At 43.7% G+C, this 22309-nt stretch overlaps 1 protein-coding gene across 3 annotated transcripts in view; it reads right to left on the bottom strand.

The window, feature by feature from the left end:
* Positions 1-2375: 2375 nt before the first annotated feature.
* The window catches only part of SLC66A2 (solute carrier family 66 member 2), a 64069-nt gene continuing 44135 nt past the window's right edge, over positions 2376-22309 (bottom strand). For 2 of the 3 annotated variants that reach the window (XM_085051725.1, XM_085051724.1), the window contains one exon: positions 2376-5174. In XM_085051725.1, the coding sequence (XP_084907851.1) occupies positions 4967-5174 (208 nt within the window). In that variant the 3' untranslated portion in view covers positions 2376-4966. Of the gene's footprint in view, positions 5175-11019; positions 11762-22309 lie in introns of those variants that run through there. The other variant, XM_085051726.1, reaches the window with a different exon arrangement.

Consider the following 22309-nt stretch of genomic DNA (forward strand, 5'->3'; position numbering starts at 1 on the left):
TTAAGGCCATTTATCTCTAACTATAATAAATGCCACACTGCTGTCTGTAGGCACACCAGTGCCAGTGGTAGTTACCTGTTTCTTTGAACAGCTTAGTGCTTCACAATTGTAGCACACTAGTTTTGCCTCAAGGAAAAAGAAAAAAAGGAAAAAAATATTCCTCTCTCTCATATGGGACAAAGACTCAAAACAGGTGAGCAAAGCCACATCTTCTACATGTCCACTTTGGTGGCAGCGTGCATGGACCTAGAAATACAAATTCTAGCAGCTGGCAACAATAATCATAAAAACATAAATCATAAAAACAATAAAAATCAAAAAACCCATAACTTAGGAGAGTTAAGGATGTGTTACCAGGTAAAGGGACACAGTTAAAGAGAATGGCACAAAGTCAAACACAACTTCAGCTCATACAGCGCATGTGCACAGCTACCTCCTACCTCACAGCAGCCTCAGGTAAGAAAAATCAGTAATGGGTAGGAAAAAATATGACACTTGTGTCATCTCCTCAACTGTAAGCCAGAGGCTGCTGTCCCACATGGCTGAGGCCAGAATGGGCAAAGGCTATGGCAGTCTCACAGCAGATGCTTCAGGGGACAAAACATCCTTGGCTTTCCTTGGCACCTACAAGCCACAGCCTTTGAGGACTGTGAAGCATGAAAGAGAACAGAGGTGCCTGGAAGGGCTGATGGGCAGAGAAATCCCTGTGTGGTTCTGCTGGCCCATCTGAGGCTGACTGAAGCCCCTCAGTCTCCCAGCCTGCACATACATGAGCCAAATGCACATAAGCCAGGACACAGAAGGGCCAGATGGGAGTCTGAAACGCTGTTTGCTGTCAGGGCATTTCTAGATCCTGACATCCACTTGGGACTGGCTGCCTTACAAGGCTGTTTACAGGAAGATCTGCCCCCTGCTCCAGCGTGAACGTCACATTGTGTTCTAGTCCCTGTCTCTTATTTACTCCTGTTGGCACAGGTATCCAGGCAGTGTTTATTGGCATTGTTGACTCACACATTGATGTCTTCTTTCTTACAGAAAGCCTCCAACAAAGCTACAGTTGTCAGGTCCTTGAAGCCTGCTTGGCTCTCAAACCTAAGCTAAGGATCACAATCAAATTTAACAAACAACCTGTGGGCCAACTTTTGCTTTAATACCCAGTGCCGAATGTGAGCTTTATTTTATGCGTTAAAATGTTTTCAGTAGCACCTAACTGCATGCATCTCAAACATCTAACCATGACGTTTCTCCCTGTACGGAGCTGCAGTGCAGACCACTGCCCGCCATGCACAGCAGAGGGAGAGATTTGCCGAGGGAGGCCTGGGGCAGTGCAGCACCAGCCAGCAGGACACAGGCCGGGCCGCTGCTCTGGCTGAACCCAGAGATAGAGTTCCCCATTGTTTCCTTTAGGGCCAGCCCCACCATGGGCTACCCCACAGTGAATGCCAAGCAGCAGCCACTACTGTCTGGGAGAGAAGGTGCAGCCACTGCGAGTGACCAGCAGACTTGACTGCTGTGAGAACTGCTTGGGTCTGCACTGCCAGCAGACAGCAACAGAGCAGGCAGGGTTTACTTCCCATCCTCACATTCCTCCTCCTTTGTCCCACACTTCACCCTTCAGGTTTTCATTTTCCTTCTTTCCCTCCCCTTCAGGAGTCTCTCCCTTCAGCCCTCCATTTGAGCAAGCTCAGTCTCTCCCACATCTCGCCTCCTGCCCTTCCCCACCCTCTTTCCTGTGTCTCCAGCCCTCTCTCCTCCACAACTCCTCTTCTTCAGCTCCCACAGCCATTGCACACAGCAATAGCAAACCACCTCCCCATGCCAGCCCCACATCCTGGATCAGCAGCCTGGCAGGATCCAGGAGGTGCACAGCAGCTGCAAGGCTGCTCCTAACAACATTGGCTTGTTTTCCCATCCAGAATGAACAGCGAGGGTGGCCAAGACTCCTCTTGGGGCAGCAGTTGGCCACAAGATGACAGACTCAGTGTCCCCATCTTCTGTGCTGCAGCTGCCAAGAACACATCCCTCATCTATGTCCCATCTTCAAACCCATTCTGCAGTTTGCATGAAACATGGTTTTTTAAAAGCTATGTAATAATCTGTTAGTAATTTGTTTTTTACTGTGAGCATTGCAAACAAGTTATGTGGTCATGAGGGTTAAGTTTACCCTAGAATGTATGGAAAAGCAGGGGACAGAAATCCAGAATCCCCGTTGTGCATCATGACTTCAGGACAATTTATGCCTTGTGCTTACCCACTCATCAGAAGGAAAAAGCATACTAGTTATTCCTATCAACAATGCTCCTCGACAATATGAATTATAATAAGAGTTAAGAAGCACACATTTTGTACCTGAACAAAACAAAGCAACACTGCAATTCATATATAACAGGTAATTTTTATTTAAAAAAACATTGCAACTGACAGAAAAAATAAAGTCCATTAAATGTGCCATACATTCAAAGAGATGTATTTAAAGTAATTGATTTCTTATTCTCTGAGGCGATCATTGAAACAGATACTTCCTGACAATTAGAGAACAAAATAGAAGTTCTGTAACACTTTGTCCCTAAAGTACCTTGCAAGAAGTTCTAGAGTTCCTGGCCAAGAGTCCTACTTGCAAAATGCCACACATACAGAAGATGACTTGGACGTGGTTCCACTGACTTCTCTTCCAGCATTTGCTACTCTGGTGTGAATGAGACTAGTCTGCAGAGCTTGCTGGTTTGGGTACTGATGACGAACTCAAAAACTGACCCAAGGAAGAGTCCCAAAAAGAAAAAACAAATTGTTCTATCCTCAGTAATACCTATAGTTCAAAGCCAAAGAGGTCAGAAGTGTGCACTTGCAGGTGAAGCTGTAACATACAGAAGTATGTTTCTCATGAACCATTAATTTCTTACATGCCCGTTTCGCAGAATGTTAGAAAAAGACCACCAAATACAAAAATCTTACCATTACAAGTTATTAAAAAAATGCCTCAGACCATTAAAACACACAAGAAAGTGTTTGTTTTCAAACAGTAGAAGTACAATCCTCATTAAAGCAGCATACCAGAGAAGCCAGTTGTTAAGCAAGTTTTCAATTAAAAAAGACAAAAGCCCAGATGTTCCTGTAACGCAACCAGAACACTGGAGAAAAGAGAGGAACAAAACATTCATAGTCTGCCATGCTGAGTACATTGTCTTTGTAAGGTCACTTCAGGCCTAGAAGAGTATGGTATCGAACAAAGAGCATGGAGTCATTTCCTGGACAGAGTGTGATTCCCCTCCACTGGACAGTTTGTCACCAGTGAAGACAGTCCAGACTCAAATCATGAGGTTCCCAAAGAAAGCACAGTAGGGGAAGTATCTGACACACTGAAGTTATCAAACCTCAGACTTGCTGCCACTGGTAAGAAAACAGCAGCTCTTGGGCTATTATTGGAGAAAAAATTATTCTGAAAAATCTGTCCAACACTTTGCCTGTAGCCAGACAGGGTTCACCCAGCAGAGGGACGAAGCCTCATGAAAGAAGCAGTACAGGCATAGCTGTTCCTGGGACCAAGAGCCTTGCTACTGCCTACTCACATCACCCAGGACAGTTTCATGACAGCAGCTCCATGAGGAAGCCCAGGGCCTTGGTCACAGCCCCCACACATCCACACCACCAGCAGATGCATGTAACACACAGCGCTCAGACAGAGCACAGTGACCTGTGGTGGCAAACAGCCTTTAGAGATAACATCTATGTAAACTCTGCTCTTTCAGCTTTCTCAGTCCCTCTAAGTACAGGCTGCTGATGCATCTAAAAGAGAAGACTCTCTTCTTTAAGAGCCTAAAAGTTCACAACGGTGAAAGGAAAATGTGGACTCCTTCCTTGTTGGGCCAATGCAGGAAACACCCCAAAACATAAAACTGGTTCTTGTTTGGCATTGAACAACATGAACACAAATCTCAGCCTCAGCAAATCAACCTGTCACATGCTGGTCCTACTCCAGGGGATACAGCTTTTTCTCTGTTTCAAACTTTTTCATTTCTGAACCAATGAAAGTGGACCTGCTTCTATCTTTGTGGCTCAATCACCACCTAGAAATACTTGCTTGACAATACTGGCAACAGCCATCTGCTGGCCCCTTGGTTTGGCAAAGACACCCTGAAGCCCAGCTCTGTCTTGTGCACAGCTGCAGGGGCAGTGCTGCCCCCCAAGTGCAGACCAGGCTATTCCTGCACCCCACAGTTTCAAAGCACGACTGCCTAAGTTCCCTGCAGTCTCCTGCTGGCTCCTCCTTTTGCCTGGAGACTTGACTGGCTGTGCCAGCTCTAGACATGGCTCCAGCACTAACAGACCCCCTCCATCATCTCCTCCAAGTATCCTCCTGCATCGGGGGTAAACATCTGCTCACTCTTTAGCTTTACACCATCTGTGGCTGACTCATTTCTGGCTGTTCACCTCTTTGCAGGGGCTCCCACCCCCACCCTCTCTGCTCACCAGACACCCTTATGGAGAAGAGAGAAAGCTCCTGGATTTGATCTTCAATACTTCTTCCTCCATCGTGGAGACACTCAATGCTAGTGTATGCCACAAACTTCCCAGCAATATACAGACTTTATATTATATAAATAGGTAGAAGTTTCAGACAAAATATCCTATAATTTCTGTGGTGTAATATTTTAAATAGCATTAAAAACACAAACCATCCAGCCCTTGTGATTAAATATACAAACATTTGTGAATTGATAAGGCTCATAGGTACATATGCAAAAATAAAGTGCCCCTCCCCCCACCAAGAAACAGTTCTGTACAGCTAAGTCTGAAAACAGAGTGAGCAGGTTATTTAACAGAGAACCTCCTGAGCTGGAAGCGCAGCCATATTTTTTATCCTTGTTCTAATTTCTGCTTTCAACTCAGCAACACAGGAGTATTTACAAGTGGAAGAAGAGATGCCATGGCTGACTCTGTTGACCTGCAACCTGTCCAGCCTAGGTCCTCACAGGGCCTTGGTGCTGGCTGGGTGTGCAGTGTGGGACACAGGCTTCTGAGGGTAGTTACTGTACAAGTAAACCTGCAACAGGATAGCGATGTCCACGAAAACCTGCAAGAGTCCACAGATGGAGAACTGGAAAGGGGCCTGATTCAGGATGAAGTAAGCAGTCTTGAATGTGTCCCCACTTGTCCACATCAGCACCATCTTGATGCTAAAAGAAAAAAGGAAAGAGTGTTTACTGAGAAGAACTTGGCTTTGGATTAGACCTACTGTGCCAGATGATCCCACATACTTCAGCTAGGATTTATACCCAGCAGTGGGTTGGGACTCCCCTTGACATGGACAGATAGCGTGCCTAGCCAAGACAGGCAGCCCTGTACTTGGAAGGGAGGATCAAATTCTGTGCTTCACAAACTGCAGTGCTCTTATCTCAACAATTACAGCTCCAAATACCTGTGGCTATGAAGGTATCCAACATTTTAAAATATCCAGCTAGGACGTTTGACTCAGTGGTGCTCTGTAAACATGACTGCCACATGCTGACAGCATTGACCATAAACTGAAGTAAAACAGTGCATGGAAAAGAACATCAATTTATCCCAGCAGTTACTTCTTGTGCATGGCATTCTGTGCTCATGCAAGGTGAAGCAACACACAGATTGCTCTCTCATGCATACCCACTTTTTAGCATCTGCTGAAACAAACAAAATAGATAGAAGAAACCACTCCTTATTGCAGAAAATACATAACCAAACAAAGCAGAAAGAAAGATTGTCCAGTAATACAGAAAGAGGAGCAATTAAATGCCTGCAGCTGTTACTGGAAGTATGAACAGCACTAGGGATTTTTATCAAGAACACAGATCAAAAGCAATGCTCAGAGTTCCTTTTAAATAGCCAAACTTGCTTTCATCTTGCTCATCTGCTGAGCATTCCTTATCCTGTGGTCCAGCTCCTGCTCCCCTACATCAAGAGAAACTCTGGGGAATAGAACCAAGTTCTTCAAACAGACCAAATTATTTTCAGTGTCCTCAACAAAATGTGAACAGCAAAACCTGGAAGGCTGTTTCTGAGCTTCATGCACTTTATCAGGAGAGCTTTTTAAGTAGCTGGATAAGCAGCAGTGGACAAAAGCTTTGTAGTTCACAGTATGAGCACTACACATGATTTGTCATAATTACAAGCAATTTACATTTTGCCAGCACAGACACACATTATGGCCCATGCAGCAGGGGAGGATTTAATGTTCATTTTTCAAACACTGAGGCAGGAGCTAGCAGGGTTTGTGTTTTGGACACAAGCGTACAATGCCATTGCAAGCCAAATGCTGCAGCCCATTCTTTGCCCACGTGGGAAGGCCAAGAGTATCATTTGTACAGCCCTATCACACTGTGGAAACACAAGCCTTTTGTAACTCGGGTCATGTGGCTCAGAGCACAAAACAGGTCTACAGTCAGGACCTTCCAAAGAGTCTCTGCATGGAAGTGCAAGCAAGGACATGGGGTTGAATGAGCAGTCATTCCCCACTCAAGTTCATTCTAAAAACATAAATAATCAGAGAAAGAAAACAACTGCTGAGCTCTGCATGTCATTTGTGCCTGGTGCAAACACCCTGCACCACCTGCCGTGTGCATGTTCCCAGTCACACCAAGTCACCTTACGTGACACTTACAGGACATTTATAGATGCAGGTGGTGGTCAGGATTGATTGAGATTTTAATTAGGAGGGCAAGAAACTGTGAGGGTAATAAAACTGGCACTTTGCTTGCTGGCAGTCAGTTTTTCTTCTTTGATTTTAAGCTTATTAGTGTGTGCTAGGCAACTGATCACAATTTAATTGTGAATCTGTCCTGGCATGGTTGGGAACCCTCACTAAAAGCACATGCTCAACCAGGCCAATCAAACTAACTGTTCACTGTTGACAAAAGGGCAATTCAGGAATACCATGAGATAGCTGAATAGAATGGAATGGAATTTAATACGCAATGGATATTTGCCACACATTCCCCATGGAGAAAGCCAGCTGGGTTTTTTCAGTGACCCTACAGTGCAGCGCAGGTGTGGAGGAGAATATACACAGTCAGAAGATGTACAGCCTACAAAAGAGTTAACCCCCTCAAAGAAAGAACAATCAATCACTGAGGGAAAAATTAAGGACACCTGCAGTTCAACAGTACCACAGGAGCCAAGCACACCTCAAGCTGTGCCACATGCTGTGCCAAGTGTGTCAAAGCAAGTCTGTGTTTTGCTTGGAAGCCACCTGTGCACTCAACAGTCTGCAATACTGGCTGGAAAATTTGGTGCATGTTCTGACAGCTTTTGCACGTTCCAGAGCTCCCGCTTCAGCTTATACACCTGACACTCAAGGACATCATCATCATGCCTGGAGTTATCACTAGGACAACGTTCTACATATACAAAAATTTCAACTCATCCTTCACAAAAATGATCTTTAGAAGTGCTACAGACAGTTTAAAGAGCTAATGCCACTGGTCTGTCACTGTACCAAATAATATACATCCCTCTATGTCCAGTAGCTTGGACAAAAGAGCAGAGAAAACCTACAAATCACCAATGTACAATAAAAAAGTAAACACTTGACATCCCACAAAACTTAGCACTGCAGCTGCACCAAGCATCTCAGGGATGATGCAAAGTAGTGACTGTGGGAGTGTCAGCTGCTCTCCCAGAGAAGAGGCTGAGACTGGACAAATGGATCATGTCCAGTACAGACAAAAAGGTGGATGGGGCAGTCACAAAGAGCTTAGCAAGGAAACTGGGACAGTGTCGTACAAGAGATGAGAAAAGGCAATGAAGGGCCACAGAGGAAAGCAAAGGAGACAGCAGAGGAGCCAAGAGGTTGGTCAGATGAAAAGGGGATAGAAATAAAAGACTGGAGCAGGACAGAGAATGACAGAAACAGAAGAGAACTGGAAACTTGATGCACAAGTCTTTGAAAATGACCTGAATTTGGGGTGGAGAGATTGTGTGGCAAGGTTTTGGTAGCAGGGGCCAAGGAGGCAGGCTACAAAGTGACTTTAGTGAGAAGCTGCCAGAAGCTTTCCCTAAGTCCAAGAGAGCCAAAGCCAGCTAGCTCCAAGATGGACAAGCCACTGGCAAAGGCCGAGTCCATCAATGATAGTGGCAGCACCTCTGGGATAATGTATTTAAGAAGGGGAAAACACTGCTGCACTACACAGCAGCCAGGTCAGAGGAAATGAGAACATATGAGTGGAACAGCCCTGCAGACACCAAGGTCAGTGCAGAAGGCGGGGGAGGGGGTGCTCCAGGCACTGGAGCAGAGATTCCCCTGCAGCCCATGGTGAAGACCATGGTGAGACAGCTGTGCCCCTGCAGCCCATGGAGGTCAATGCAGGAGCAGAGATCCACCTGCAGTATGTGGAGGAACCCACCCTGGAGTAGGTGGATGCCCAAACGAGGTTGTGACCCCATAAGAAGGCTGTGCTGGAGCAGGTCCCTGGCAGGACCTGTGGGCCCATGGAGAGTGCAGCCCAATGCAGCAAAGCTGGAGCACATTTCTGTCAGTACTTGTGATCCCAGGGAAGACCCATGATGGAGCAATCCATTCCTGAAGGACTGCACCCTACAGAAAGGACCCATGGAAAGGACCCACACTGGAGCAGTTCAGGAGGAACTGCAAGCCATGGGAAGGACCCACATTGAAGAAGTTCATGAAGGACTTTCTCCCTGGGAGGAATCCCAGACAGAGTAGGGAAAGAGCATGAAGTGGATGGAGTGGCAAAAACAACGTGTGATAAACTGACTGCAACCTCCATTCACCGTCCCTCTGTGCCATCTGTGGGGAGGATGTGGAGAAGATAAAATAAAATTGAGCCTGGGAAGAAGGGAGAGGTCTGGGGAAGCTGTTTTAAGATTTGGTTTTATTTCTCATTATCATACTCTGATTTTGACTGATAATAAATTAAATTAATTTCCTTAAGTCAAGTCTGTTTTGCCTGTGGTGGTAACTGGTGACTGATCTCCCTGTCCTTATCTCAACCCATGAGCCTTTCGTTATACTTTTCTATCCCCCTGTCCAGTTGAGGAGCAGAAGTGGCACAAGTGGCTTGGTGAGAACCTGACATCCAGCCAACATCAATCCACCATGAGGGTAAAGCTAGGGAATGAGCAAAGAGGTGTGTGCTGGCCCAGGAGCCCACATCATCACTCTAAGCACCCCAGAATGCCCCCAGCACCCTCTCCAATTCAGTACATGTCTCACTTCTCCAGTGCCCACTCCACGGAAGTGAAGACCTACAGGTGCTGTTGGCTCCTTCCCATCTCAACCAGCACCCATTTGCACAGACAGCCCCAAAGTTTCAGTTTGCTGAGAAACCTTTCATTGAGTGTCTGTATGGCATCTCGGGGGAAACAGAGCTAGCCCTGCCCCCACTGCCACACCACAGGCCTGTGCTCCAAGAGGCTGGGAGATGGGCTGGATGAAGCTTATACCATCAACACAGCTTCTGTCAAGTCCTAGTTTTCAGATGCTCAGTGCAATAGTAATGGTGCCCCCCAACATGAGATTTGCAATTTCTCTGTCCTTGCTGCATATGCAGATGTCACTTGCGATGATGCAGCCGTGCATGTATGACTATGAGTGATGCATGGCATGAATACACCATCACTGTTCTCATACTTCCAGCTATTGCATCACTTCAGGATGCCACATTGCACAGAAAAGCCAGTTTTTGTCTGCAGCTTCTCAACTTTACCCAGTCACCTGGGGAAGAGATGTAATTCTTGTATTTGTTCTTACTTTTGGGGCAGACAAGAAAGACACCAATCTAGCTTGGGCAGACAGCTGCCCCTTACCTGCCCTGGTGGAGAAAAGAGCAGTGTCTGTGAGTAAGGGGGTGTTTTATTGCCCAAAAGAAATGGGAATTTTCAACTGATTTTGGGGAAGAAAGAAAAAGGGGAGAGTACACCTAAGCCCTTGCTGTTGTAGCCTGTATTTGCTGAGTGAATCATAGAATCATTAGATTGGAAAAGACCTCTAATATCATTGAGTTCAACCCTGAACCTAAACTCACCCAACCCCACCAAGTCCACCTCTAAACCACGCCCATAAGTGATCCATCTGCACATCTTTTAAGTATCTCTATATTCAGATGGCTATCAACCAGCAACCCCAGGTCCTTTTCCGCTGGGCAGCTCTCCAGCCACTCTTCCCCAGGCCTGTAGCTTGGGCTTGTTGCAACCCAAGTGCAGGACCCAGCATTTGGTCTTGGTGATGCTTGCTCAACCAGCCTCAGCCCATGGATCTGCACCTTTGCCACGTGCCAGGTGTTGTGGGATGGCAGATCATAGCCCACTGGTGCACCAGTCTGGCCCTTGGCTTCACAAAGAGAAAATGCTGCACTGCTAATGCAGAGGAGGCTTGGCTACAATAGGCAGTCAGGGCCCACCATCAACACTGCCTGAGACTGGAGAGCATGGCACAAAGAGGCTGCATGTAGCAAAAATTTCCCAACCTGTCTCACAAAGACCAACTTCATCTTCCTGATATCTGCAAAGTCACACAAGCCAAGCTGTTCTGTGCAGTGCTGGCTACACAGCAAAGCAGGACTTAGGAGTAAATATTTCTCTCCTGAAATAGCCCAAAGCTCAGCTGGGGAGATGAGGAAGGCGGCAAATGCTCACCTTGTCTATATGGAAGATACACTCTAGTAGGACAGCACAACTGCTCTGAGCACAATTGAGCAAGCAGGTTAGGGGTGAGCAATGCCAGAGAGCAACCTGGGGATGCAATAATAAACAAATGGCAGCATTTGTCTGTGTGACAACAGAGATGCCAACTGGAGAGGCAGGAGGCAGGAACTGCGTTCAAATAGCTGGTATTGCCAGAGGCTGAGGCAGACTTGCAGTAAAAATAGCACTTCCCAGTAATATACATCAGCACCACAGTATCCAATGACAACAAACTTCCTAAAAAGCGAGCTCCTTCCTCACAGCAGAGCTCAATAGAAGGAGTTGTTAATGTAGTAACAGCCAGTGCCAGGTCTGTGTAAATTGCAAATGACGACAAAGAGGAAAAGCTGGTATTTTTTCAACAGTTTTTAAAACCTGAAAGAGCACTTATTTATTCTACTGGAACTAATTCTCAGAGAGACACCAGCCCTTCTGATCAGATACTAGACTAGGAGTGGGTTGCTAAATGCTGGTTTTTCATATGGTAATATGAAAATGCCCTATGGCGCTGCTGTTCTCTACCACTGACAGCAGATTTGATAAACAAGCTGTACCCATCTTCATTTGCTAAATAAATAAATTACATGCTAGACAACTGCATTCACTTTTCTCATGGAACAGCTTGCTTCATTCAGGTTCCCTGTATGTTGTATATTAGTCAGGAAGTGACAGCAACTAGAGGTAAAAATCAGCTATCAGTAACACCGTATCTGTAGTCAGCCAACAAACCATAATTTTTACAGAATTATTTCTAGAATTATTTAGATGTAGAAAGAGCTTGTGAAGTGCACTCAAAAAAGAAAAAAAAACCCCTCAGATAATTTTCTGTTCCTTCTTTTTGTGGAACTATACTAGAGGCTAAGTAATTTACAAAACAATGATATTAGCCAGATTTTCAGGTTCAATCTGCCTTATCCAGGAACAATGCTATTCTAATCAAAGCTTTCAGCATCTTCATTCCTTCTGCTCAAAACCTGTCTGCAACAGTCTCAAGTCTCTGATTTTCCATCGGAGTCTTTGCACATTCTGCTCAACGTTAGTCACTTCTGGGTCGTTACACCTTTCTTCTTCCTTCATCTGAAAGAAACTACCAAAAAGAAGAATCTTGTAAAAAAATATGAGATATGAAGCTCTCCCACTAGCCTGGTGAACCAGCCTGTCTTTAGTTGCAACCCTCCATCCAAACACCTTACAAACAGCAGCAGGGCTGCAGAGCAGCAAGCTGCAGAACACAGGCTGGCACTGAGCACAAAAGCTGTAGAAGAAAAAAAGTCACAGCAGTCCTCGCTTCCTGTTTGCACAGCAGATTTTCTCACACTGATGTTATGACTCTGCATGTTGTTAGCTTAACACACAAGCCCAAAAATACCCTGCATGCTGGAAGACACAGAAAGAATCAGACATTAGATGGTGACTTCCATTGAAAATCCTGTAGTGGTTTGAGCAGACGTTTCAGCACAAATAGCAACAGGAGGTACATGTTGCCCTGATGTAATTACATCCTGCTACAGTCACAAACTTAGGGCTAACTGTGCTCAGACACTTAATGAACACAAAACTTCTAAGTTATTTTCAATAATAGAAAAAAAAGATAATTTATTAACCATTATCTACCTTGAAAGTTTTGTTGTTTGTTGTTTTTTTTTTTTTTGTCTTTCTGTCTCAAGCAAGAGGAACTAAAAAGAAGAGAATTAGCCTGGACTCTTTGTTCAAGAATCAGTGGAAGTTGTCCACAACTTCCACATATCATGGCCCCACATTACAGCCAACTTCCCCACATCTTGGCCATGACAAAGGTTTTACCAAATCAGAAAATCTGATTAGACTGTGACAGTTTCAGACATTTCATGTATTAGCACTTGACTTTCATACAGGTTAAAACACAGTGACAGTTCTTTGAATGATGGGATATAAAAGCAGAATAAAAAAAATCTAAGACCTGAGAATATAGTATTTCATTCAGGAATAAAGTCCACATGAAAACAACCTGTCAGTGAGTATTTTCAACACTGCATTTGGTTTTGGGAAGTGAGGAAGAAGGTGCAGAAGGTATCTCTCCTGCAACCTTTTAAGCTGCTACCGCCCACAGGCCATTTGCATGGCAATGTCTGGAAGAGAAAGCACATTCAGTTGTAACATCCTGTCTTTGGAAAACTTTCAACTCCCATTTGCAGCTCCAAAATAGTCTACTTAGAAAAGACAGCAAGCATCCATAACACTGCACTTCAATCAGAGGCTGGCCTGCCTACAGCAGTGAAACACAGACCAGAAAACATGAAACACGAATGCCATGTTATTTTTAACACTGCACAAAACAAACAAAAATTAATAAATAGAACATTTGTTTCTAACAAAATGCCATATGGCTTAACAAAAAAGGAGTTCTCATGCTAACCAAATTGCTTAGTCGCCAAAAATTACTAAAAGCAAAAGAGGAAAAAGAAAACACAGGGATCAGATATCCAAAGTGTCTGAAGTTTGAAAATATGGAAACTAAGTGTGAATACCCTAAGACAGGTCCTTCTGTGGGAACAAGCAAAGATCTTGTTTTAAATATTGCACAGCCAGCTGGGAATCCAAGCATGAAACTCTTCACCAGTCGTACATGCCCTGCTCGGTGTGGGTGCCTTACCTCACTTCTCAGCAATTCCTCTGAGGCTGGAGCAGCACTGACCATCTCCAGAGAAAGACATTTGTCCTGCCCAAGACTCCTAGCAGGAGTTAAGAGGAGCATGCAGCAAGAGAGATCCAACATTTATTTTGGATCTCTGTAACCAAGCTGAAGCAGTTGAGCTAAAGCCATATCCACAAGCAATTGATACCCCAGTGGGCTGCAATCCAAGAGCAAACTGTCTGAAAGTTCTTGTGATTTTCAGGAACTGTACTTATCACTGAGGAAAGATCAAATGCAGGATTTCACTCTCAAACACCATCAGACAAACAAACACAAAAAGGTGCAGTTAAATAACAGAGTTTCATGGAAGAACAGGGTAAATGGGTATTTGTCAATTTTTTTTCCTGAGTATCTGTTTCCTTCACTCCCAAGAATGGCAGGATGTCATGCATTTTGACCCCATGTAGCATGCCCACCCAAAAGCCAGTATGTGTTAGAATACATCTATGAAATGATAGTCAAGGGGAAACTACAAGACATGCCACACAGGGCCACTGGATAGTCCAGATCACTAATATGGCCTCTGGCTATGCCAAGCAGCTGTACCTGAAGTTTAGTCTGTAGAGGCTCAGAAACTGGTAAGCCTTAACAGCTACAAAGTACTTCTAGTACTCTACAACTTGTGCTGCAGAAGGAAGGGCAGCAGGTCTTAAACAGCCCAAAACACTCCAAGTTCTGTGAAGCAGGTATGAAAATAAATCTCTTCTGTGGATCAGAGGAGAGATTTGAGCCACAATTCACACCAGTGCCCTTCCTGCCAGGAGACACAGATGAATGGTAGCCAGACTGCAAAGCTCAGGTCTGCTCAGACATGTGGTATGAACACAGATCAGATAGGGTCTGCTTCAGCTGCTGGTGAATTGGGAAGCTTGAGACCTACTGCTATGGCAGAGAACAGATTTCCTCTGGTGCAGAAAACCAAATCCTGCACTTCTTGCAATAATATCAGCTGCCAACACACATGGTACTGTCAACTTAATGAGAATGGTGCAGAGCACACCTAAATTACACCATCCTTCAACATCTCACTTGTGAGGCTGTTCCTGAGATCTGTCCCTGCTTCCCTGTCTCCCACCACCCACTCAAGAATTCCAATTGGTGGAGCTGCAAGCACAGCTGCTGGCTCATGCTGCTCTAGATGCTCTCATGCTGCCCATCTTCTCTCCAGCCACTTGGCACAGCCCACCCTAGGGGGTTGCACTGAATCACTGCACATCATGCACTGAGAGGTGGGTGATAAAAAGACTTGCTGCCATGTAAGGGCACAGGGAAACAAATCCCAGGAAGCAACGTTCATTCCCATGGCTCACTTCCCTGAATGGCAAGATGACCTGCCACATCCCAGTTGTTGCAGCCTGCCTGATGCTAGGAGGGACATCACTGCTATGTCCTGCAAGGCCAATGCCAAGAGATGGCAACATAATGCCCCTGTGCAACACCAGTGTATTTCCTGCTCTAGTTCTAAATAACTTGGGACACATTCAGTTTGAAAGGTAATAAAAAGACAAGAGAGAATAGAGGTTTGCTTCAGCACAGCTGTGTATCCCAGGGCTCAAAGCAATGCTTTTAAATCCTCCTTTCTTCCTGCCCTACACAACGAAGAGATCATCAGACTCTTCACCCACATCAACTTCAGGTAATTTGAGCACATTTTCCCTTCATAAAGTAACCAGTACGTAGCCTGAGCACATTTCTTGTATTCCACTTCAAGAACTGCAATTACCTCTTTGGTCAATATACACAAGGTAACAGCTCCAGCTCTAGTGCTTTCTTTGTTCTAGATGGCTGGAGTTCAGTTGTCTTCAAAGCCAGCATCCACACGGACAAAATCTAATGATGTTACAGTCATTACCGTTAATGAATAATCACATCCTTCAGTTAGTAAAATGCTTCTCACATGCTAGGAAAACACTGGGGAAATGAAAACCTCAAACACACTAAGAGTGATCACTCAGGGACAAAGTCCAGGTTACTGTCTGGAAAGAAGTTACAGATATTTGCAAGAACAAAGCTTGCATTCTCCTCCAAGAAACCTTAGCACTATAAGGAAATAATGGTGGCACTGGCAGTTTTAGATCAATGGTTGGACTCAGTGACCTTAGAGGTTTCTTCCAACCTTATTGATTCTATAAAATAACCCCTTGCAAGCTCTATATGAAGGTATTTCACCACCTAATTCTTCATCTGAAATACCAGGTTTATCCCCTTCCTTCCACATGCTTATGTGCACACAGAGGTGCAGAAGTGAAGTTACTGGTTGCAGTGACTCACCATGCACCTGCATGCTGTTTCTCAAAGCAAAGCCCAGTAAGAAGGCTCTGCCACCACAAACCAAACCTTTCTGAGCCACTTCCCACATGCAGCATTGCCACTGACCCACAGTGGCTGCAGAGCTTTAAAGTCCAGCTATAGGCAGAACTGAATGCTGTAGGGGGGAAATAAAAGCATCACAATCACATCCCACACATACTAGCATGAAACAAATCTTAATGTTTCAGCCCAAGTAGGGTCTTTGCTGTTCAACAGGGATAGACATCCCCTAGCCCATCTTCATTCCCAAACTCTTGCCATCTGCTGCCTTGCACACAATGAATTCTGTTTTAGAAAATTCTCTAATACAAGACTTAGTATCTGAAAGGACAAGGCTTCCACAACTACCCTGAAAGTCTGCCGGACAATGCCAGGACACCCAGCTTGACATGTAATACCCTTATGTGATGCAGACATTCCTAGCCTTTCTTCCCAGAACAAATAAAAACCCTACCTTTCAGCCTTGTTAAAACAGGTTCTTCTGACATCAGTATTTTTTCTTCCTATATTCCACTCAAGGATACTATGAGCACTTCCTCCCCTGTGTCAGTTTTTGGGCAGTTCGTTCAGTATGTCAGTCTCTACACTTCTCACTCCTCCTGTTTGCTTGCTCCTCTGTGTCTGAGGACCAGGGGACCAAATACACCATTACAGGTCAAAGCTGAAACAGAAAATCTCTCTAGTTGACCCACTCGGATCTGGCCTACTCCCATCCTCTATCAGATTCTTCTTAGTAGTCTTTCTGGACCACCCTGCAAAGTCACTTCCTGGCCTAAGGTCCTTTGATCTTTTATTCCTGTTGTTCTGGCTCATCTATTAACTACTTAAATTAATCAATGCTCTGCTGACTTTACAGATCTTCATCACAGTCAGTATTACCATTATGGTTATTTGCATCCTTGCATCTCAACCTACATTTCTTCAAACTGAAATCTCAGTTTATTTCCATTCCATATTTCTAATCCCATTCAGTCCTACTTCACTATGGAAGACAGTTCTACAAGCACATAAGCAGGTAACACATCCCACTTACACACCTGGCTTTGTGAACTCTGACAAAACAATACAGGTGCTGGAATTTCAAGAACTAAGGCACTTTTGTTCCCAAATTTGTTAGGTAACAGAGGAAGGAACAACATTTTTAGAAAACTTTCGTCTCTCGGATGTCTTCATGACAGGTTCATTTCCCACCTTTTGTGCCTTGACCTGACCTTAACTATGTAAAACACCTTGCATGACACTTCCTTGCCAGAGGAAGATGGAACACCTAAACTTAATGGAATGGTTTTGTAACAGAAGTACAATAAATTTTTTCTTGTAATTCAAATTTTCAGGGCACAGAGAAAAGCACCAACTGAGAGAGCACTCATTAAACATGCCAGCAGAGCTTTATTCCTATTACTGTACAGAAGCCTTGAACTATTTGTAAAAGATGAATGTTTTTGGTTTGAAGTCATTTGCTTTGAATTTACTTTTTGAACTGAAGGGATGAGGTGCCAGGGGAAGAGAAATGAGAAAAGGTTCAGTATGTGCAAGAGCTTTAGCAGTCCACACTGTGCTACAGCCTCAGAGAGGCTTAAGGGAAATGAATACTACTGCTCACGCTGTCAGAAGTGCTGGGAGAGTGAGGGAAGGAAGGTCTCCCTCCTGGATTTTTCCACCTGCCTCTTTCTTCAGTTCCTGAAATTCTCAGATGTGTTGAGTGCCCAGGGCACAAAGAACTGTCTTTGGAGCCTCATGCTGTGCTGCTGCAGGTCTTGAGAGAACAGCTCTGCGGAGACACAGCAGGTGAGCAAAGAGGTGACTGCAGTGCTGACCCCGGCACGGCAACCCACAGGTCATGGATCTGCAGAGAGTCAAGCAGAAAGTGTAGGCCCTTGAACCTGGGGCATTGATCACAGGTCTGCTCCAAGGGAAAGGAGGGTCTGGAGATGAGGACATAATCCACTTAATTTCTAGGAGTAGAACAGAATTGTTTCAGTCTATCTGTTCATATGCTGATAGGACTCTGCCCTCATCCTGAGTGCACTGAGATCATGCGTGTTTATCTTCCTGATATAATAAAATTTCCAAGGGAGAAGAAACTAGAAATCTTCTGAGGACTACAGATGACTTTCTTCAATCACATAGCCTTAAAACAGTAGATTCGGGAAGGGAATCTGATGTTCCTATTGCCTATTAGCACCACAAATGAAAAGGTTAAGAGAGAAGACAAGCTGTTTGTGGTAAGCCTTACAGTTGCACAAAAACCTGGCTCATCGAGTAATGAAAATTGTTCACTGACTACTACGCAAACCTGGATGTGTATGCAAAGTCTGTAAATGAAAAACTTCTGAATATTTTATATAAAAGCCACCATAAAGGACAATAGCAACCAGTTGATCAGTGCCAGTAGCAGAAGAGAAAATGTCAGGAAAGTAAAACAATGAAACAAGTAAAACTTCCCCAGAAAACTGTATGAATGCTGGCTGGAGCCTCAGAACCAATGACAACAATTTTTGTAGACCCACAAAGAAAACTAAGGATCTGAGCAGGAAGAGCATTTAGGAAGACAAAAGAATACAATCACAGAACTACAATATATTATATATATAGTTTAAAATAGGCAATTTCTAAGCACAGTGACAGTTCTGATTAACTTAGTGCAATAGGAAAAACAGTGAAACTAAGGAATAGGCTATACAACTGTAAGTACAAACCACTTTTAAATAGAGCTAATAATTATACATTTACCCAATGTAGTTCTGGCTCATTCTTAAGACCTAAATTTCTTTATTTGCCACAGTCCCAGATTGAACTTTTAGGTCCTAACTAGTGCCTTGAGAACTATTTTCTCTTTCATAATGGTGTCCCTATGATTGTCTGCACAATGCTTTTATGCAATGAAAACCTGCTTCTAAGTTGGGTCAGATGATTTGAATCCACAAAGCTATATTGGGGGAGTGGTTTTCTGTTTGTTTATAGCTAAATGGCCCTCACCTCCCATACCCTCTTCCATGTTCTCTGTTTTGTCTGTTAAATATATAAAGCAGCTGCTATTTTAAGAATAACAGTAGACACTGCTTAATCAGCACCTGAAGGGTACAATTCCAAAGCCTGAGGGAAACAGTTCCCTCTCTATTCAGCATCTTCCTTGGTGGTAGTTCAGGATCGGACACCATGTACTCCTAACTCAGGTTTCCACTGTACTGGCCAGTGTCTGCTTTGTCTACGTGTCATACTCAGAAAAGGAAATCGTTCACATAAGCATCCATTATCCCTACTCCTATTTCTTTGATTTTGCTCTCATCCATGCAATTTCTGACAGTGAGAAACAGAAGCTGGAGGGAAAAAAAAGTAACATTCAATATTGCCATTGCCTGCATTATTCTCTTTTAACTTCCCTTATTTTTAGCACTTTTTAAGTTCTTTTCCAGTTAATTTCTCTTACTCCTTTACTGAGCCTCCCCAAAGAAGCACAGATGTGTAACAAAGTTGCCATAACAGATGTGAATTGCCTCTCTTTTTAATGGAAATAAATTTATTCTTAAGAAGCTAATACATAGTTAGTGCCTGAGCAGAAACATCCACAACCCTTGCTACTTTCCTCTAGCACAGGGTTTTGTTTTATTTTAAATAGCATAAAGGAAGTAACTCAAAAGTTACTCCAAAGGAAGTAACTCACTGAAGCTGTTTTACATATTCACAAATAAAAAATTGCCTCAGGCTAGAAAATCCCAAGAAACCACAGCAGTGGCGTTTTTAGAGCACTTGCCTGATCTCCTTAAATCTAGAATCTCACTAAAGGAGGTGACCAGACATTGCCAGTCCTGAATAAAGCCTCCTACATCTGTTCATCACAGCACCTTAGGTTAATCCAAGACAGGAAAAAAAAATGTAGCAGCTTTCATTAATCTTCACAGCATTCGAATAAACTGAGGATTTGTCTCTGGGACAAACACTGTTCTGAGAAGTCAGAATTTTCTCCTGAAAAATGATATAAAGAGCTGCATGTCTCATAAAAGAAAAAGCTATAGAGCAGTATTCAATAAAAGCACACAACAACAAAATTTTATCTCCCTAAGAAACACTGCCTTCTAGTATTTTTTAATATTATCTATAGAGGAGAAAAGTAAATAATATATTTAATATATACACATAATAGAATACATTTAATGTAATTTATTTCTTTCATACATATTTACACCACACTCATTTCACTGGATACATTTCAGATAAACACTTGCTCATAACTAGCTCACAGCTGCAGCACACCTTATAAAACATTTCTGAATGAAAATGCCTTCTTAAAATTTGCAGCTCCTGACTCCAGCAGCTTCTGAGACAATAAATGCCAATTGTTTCTCCTTCAGTGATCTGTGCTCTTTAAAACAGGATAATCACTGTGACTCACCCAGCACAGCCACAGGAGGAGCCAAATTAATATTTTCGTTCATAGCACAATAACCTGATTGAATGAAATACTGAGATTATCCTCATTCAGCCTTTTCAGACTAGATTTCTCGATCTTTCTCTGTCTCAAGACAGTCTCCTATCAACATATAAGCAGAGAGACTGATTGTGTTGGCTATCTTCAGGCAGTGAAATTCTGAGCCCCTGACCCAACATCAGCCAAACATGACAGTCGAAGTCATGCAGAAAGGAGGTTCCTTCCAAGCAAACTGAGAACTGTCCATAAGCAAGAAAAGAGATCTGGGAAACTGCTTGCAGAGGGACGACACAGGCCTTCCCTGGTTGTGCCCTTCTGACTCTGCAGCTGCATGTGCAGCCCTGAGGCAAGCACAACAAGGGCCATCCCATGCCCAGGATGCAGCCGGGGAAGAGACAACAGTGCACATGCATCAGGACCTCAAACACTGCTGCAAAAAGACCTTGCTTTACTGAACCCACATGTTTACAAGCCAACAACTGATAGGCACATTTGGGTATTTAATGGACTGTGGCTTCCGAGATTTCAAGCTCAACTCTGTCCTACTGCCAGACCTCTTCCTTAGACCTGGGGAGATTCTGCCATGCAGCAAGCTCTGACTGAAAACAAACTGCTTCTCCATGGGGTTGCAGCAGCTGGCAGTCAAAAGGGCTTACTGCCAGGTGATTTTGAGAAGCTTTTGCAAAAAACTTTCAATTAAGGGCAGTTATTTCTTTCAGGAGCAGGTCAGGCCAGCAGACAGGAATGAAATATTGTCCTGGAGCAAATCAAGCCTCGTGCAGTCCCAAGGTTAACATGGTCCTTGGGTAGGACCACACACCTACAACTTGGTCACAGACCTTAGAGAGGAACACCCTCCATCCTCCTCCTTCGGTGGAGGGTGGTCAGATGGGACTATGATGAGTGCATATTAACAGCAGTGCCTCCCTCAGAGGCTCTCCCCACACCAGCACAAAAGCACAACAGCCCCCCTACAGGAGCTCCACAACAGCTGTTGTCCACACAAGGATGTGTTTATCTCAATGCCCTGATCTCTGTGTGCAGCAGTGCTGCTGCCAGATCCAGAGCCAACCTTCCCACCCTCCCCACTGTCTAATGTTGAACATGAGGCCCATGTTCACACATGCCTTTTCTCACAAATGCAGTTTTTAGAAAATGACTGGGAGGCAACTATCCTAGAAGGAGTGGGGATGCAAAGATAAATGACAAAGTAAGTTCCTGCCTGTATGTTGTCACAAAATAAAAGCAGTTAATAACACAAGGAGCATCAGATCCCAACTAGCACTCAGCAGCTCTGCCTCCAAAAAGGTGATAGAGGGGAGGTGTTCTGGATGTCAAATCTTGAAATATTTTGCTACATAATATAAAGAAAATTTACAAGTGATGAACAGTCTTTTATTGTCATAATGCCTTTTTTTCTCATATACTCTAAAGCTCTCTAACTTTGAGGCAGCTTTTGTCGTTTTTTCTGCCATAATCACTTATAATTCTAATCTACCCCAATAATGAAAGTAATTAAATTACTCTTTTATTAGGTGACCTGACAGAACTAGTTTAGTTCTTGAAAAGAATGGAAATTAAGTGATTATTTCTTTGATAGGTATTAACACAATTCATTACAAAAGCACTTCTGTCAAGGTTAGTACCATAATTTATATAACTGCTACTGTACTATTTAGGTTTGCAACCATTTAAAAGTACTTAAACAGAGCTCCAAGTTTCCATAAAGCACTCACTCCAAAAGTAATCAGGTGAATTGTCAAAGAGAACATGATAAAAATTTCTGTTCCTTTGACTAGCTTAGTTGTTTACTTAATCATAGGAAAATTTCCACCCATCAATCATCAGCCCACCAGGACATACTATACTATCTTCACAAAAGCCGTTACTCAGCAGGCATCTCCTTTCTACTTTTATTGTTTCCATTTCTTTCCTGCTTCTCCTTTGGTCTTCCATTCTCTCAGAACAGAGGAGGAAGCTACAGGACCTAGAAGTAATAATCCTACAAAAATAATGAAAATTACAGAAGAAGGGAAAACTTAAACATAAGATCTGAGGAGCTCTATCCAGCAGAACAGAGATATCAAAGAACCAGCAGACTCATTCTCGGGAGCACTACAAAGTACGTAACAGTGATTCCTTCACTCCAGCCATGCTCTATTACAATAAACATAACTGACTAAGCTGCAGATGCCCTCTGAACATTTACCTGAGACATGGAG

This window comes from Lichenostomus cassidix, chromosome 2 (assembly GCF_008360975.1).
Source record: "Lichenostomus cassidix isolate B80296 chromosome 2, HeHo_3.0, whole genome shotgun sequence".
In the NCBI taxonomy this organism is placed as follows: domain Eukaryota; kingdom Metazoa; phylum Chordata; class Aves; order Passeriformes; family Meliphagidae; genus Lichenostomus; species Lichenostomus cassidix.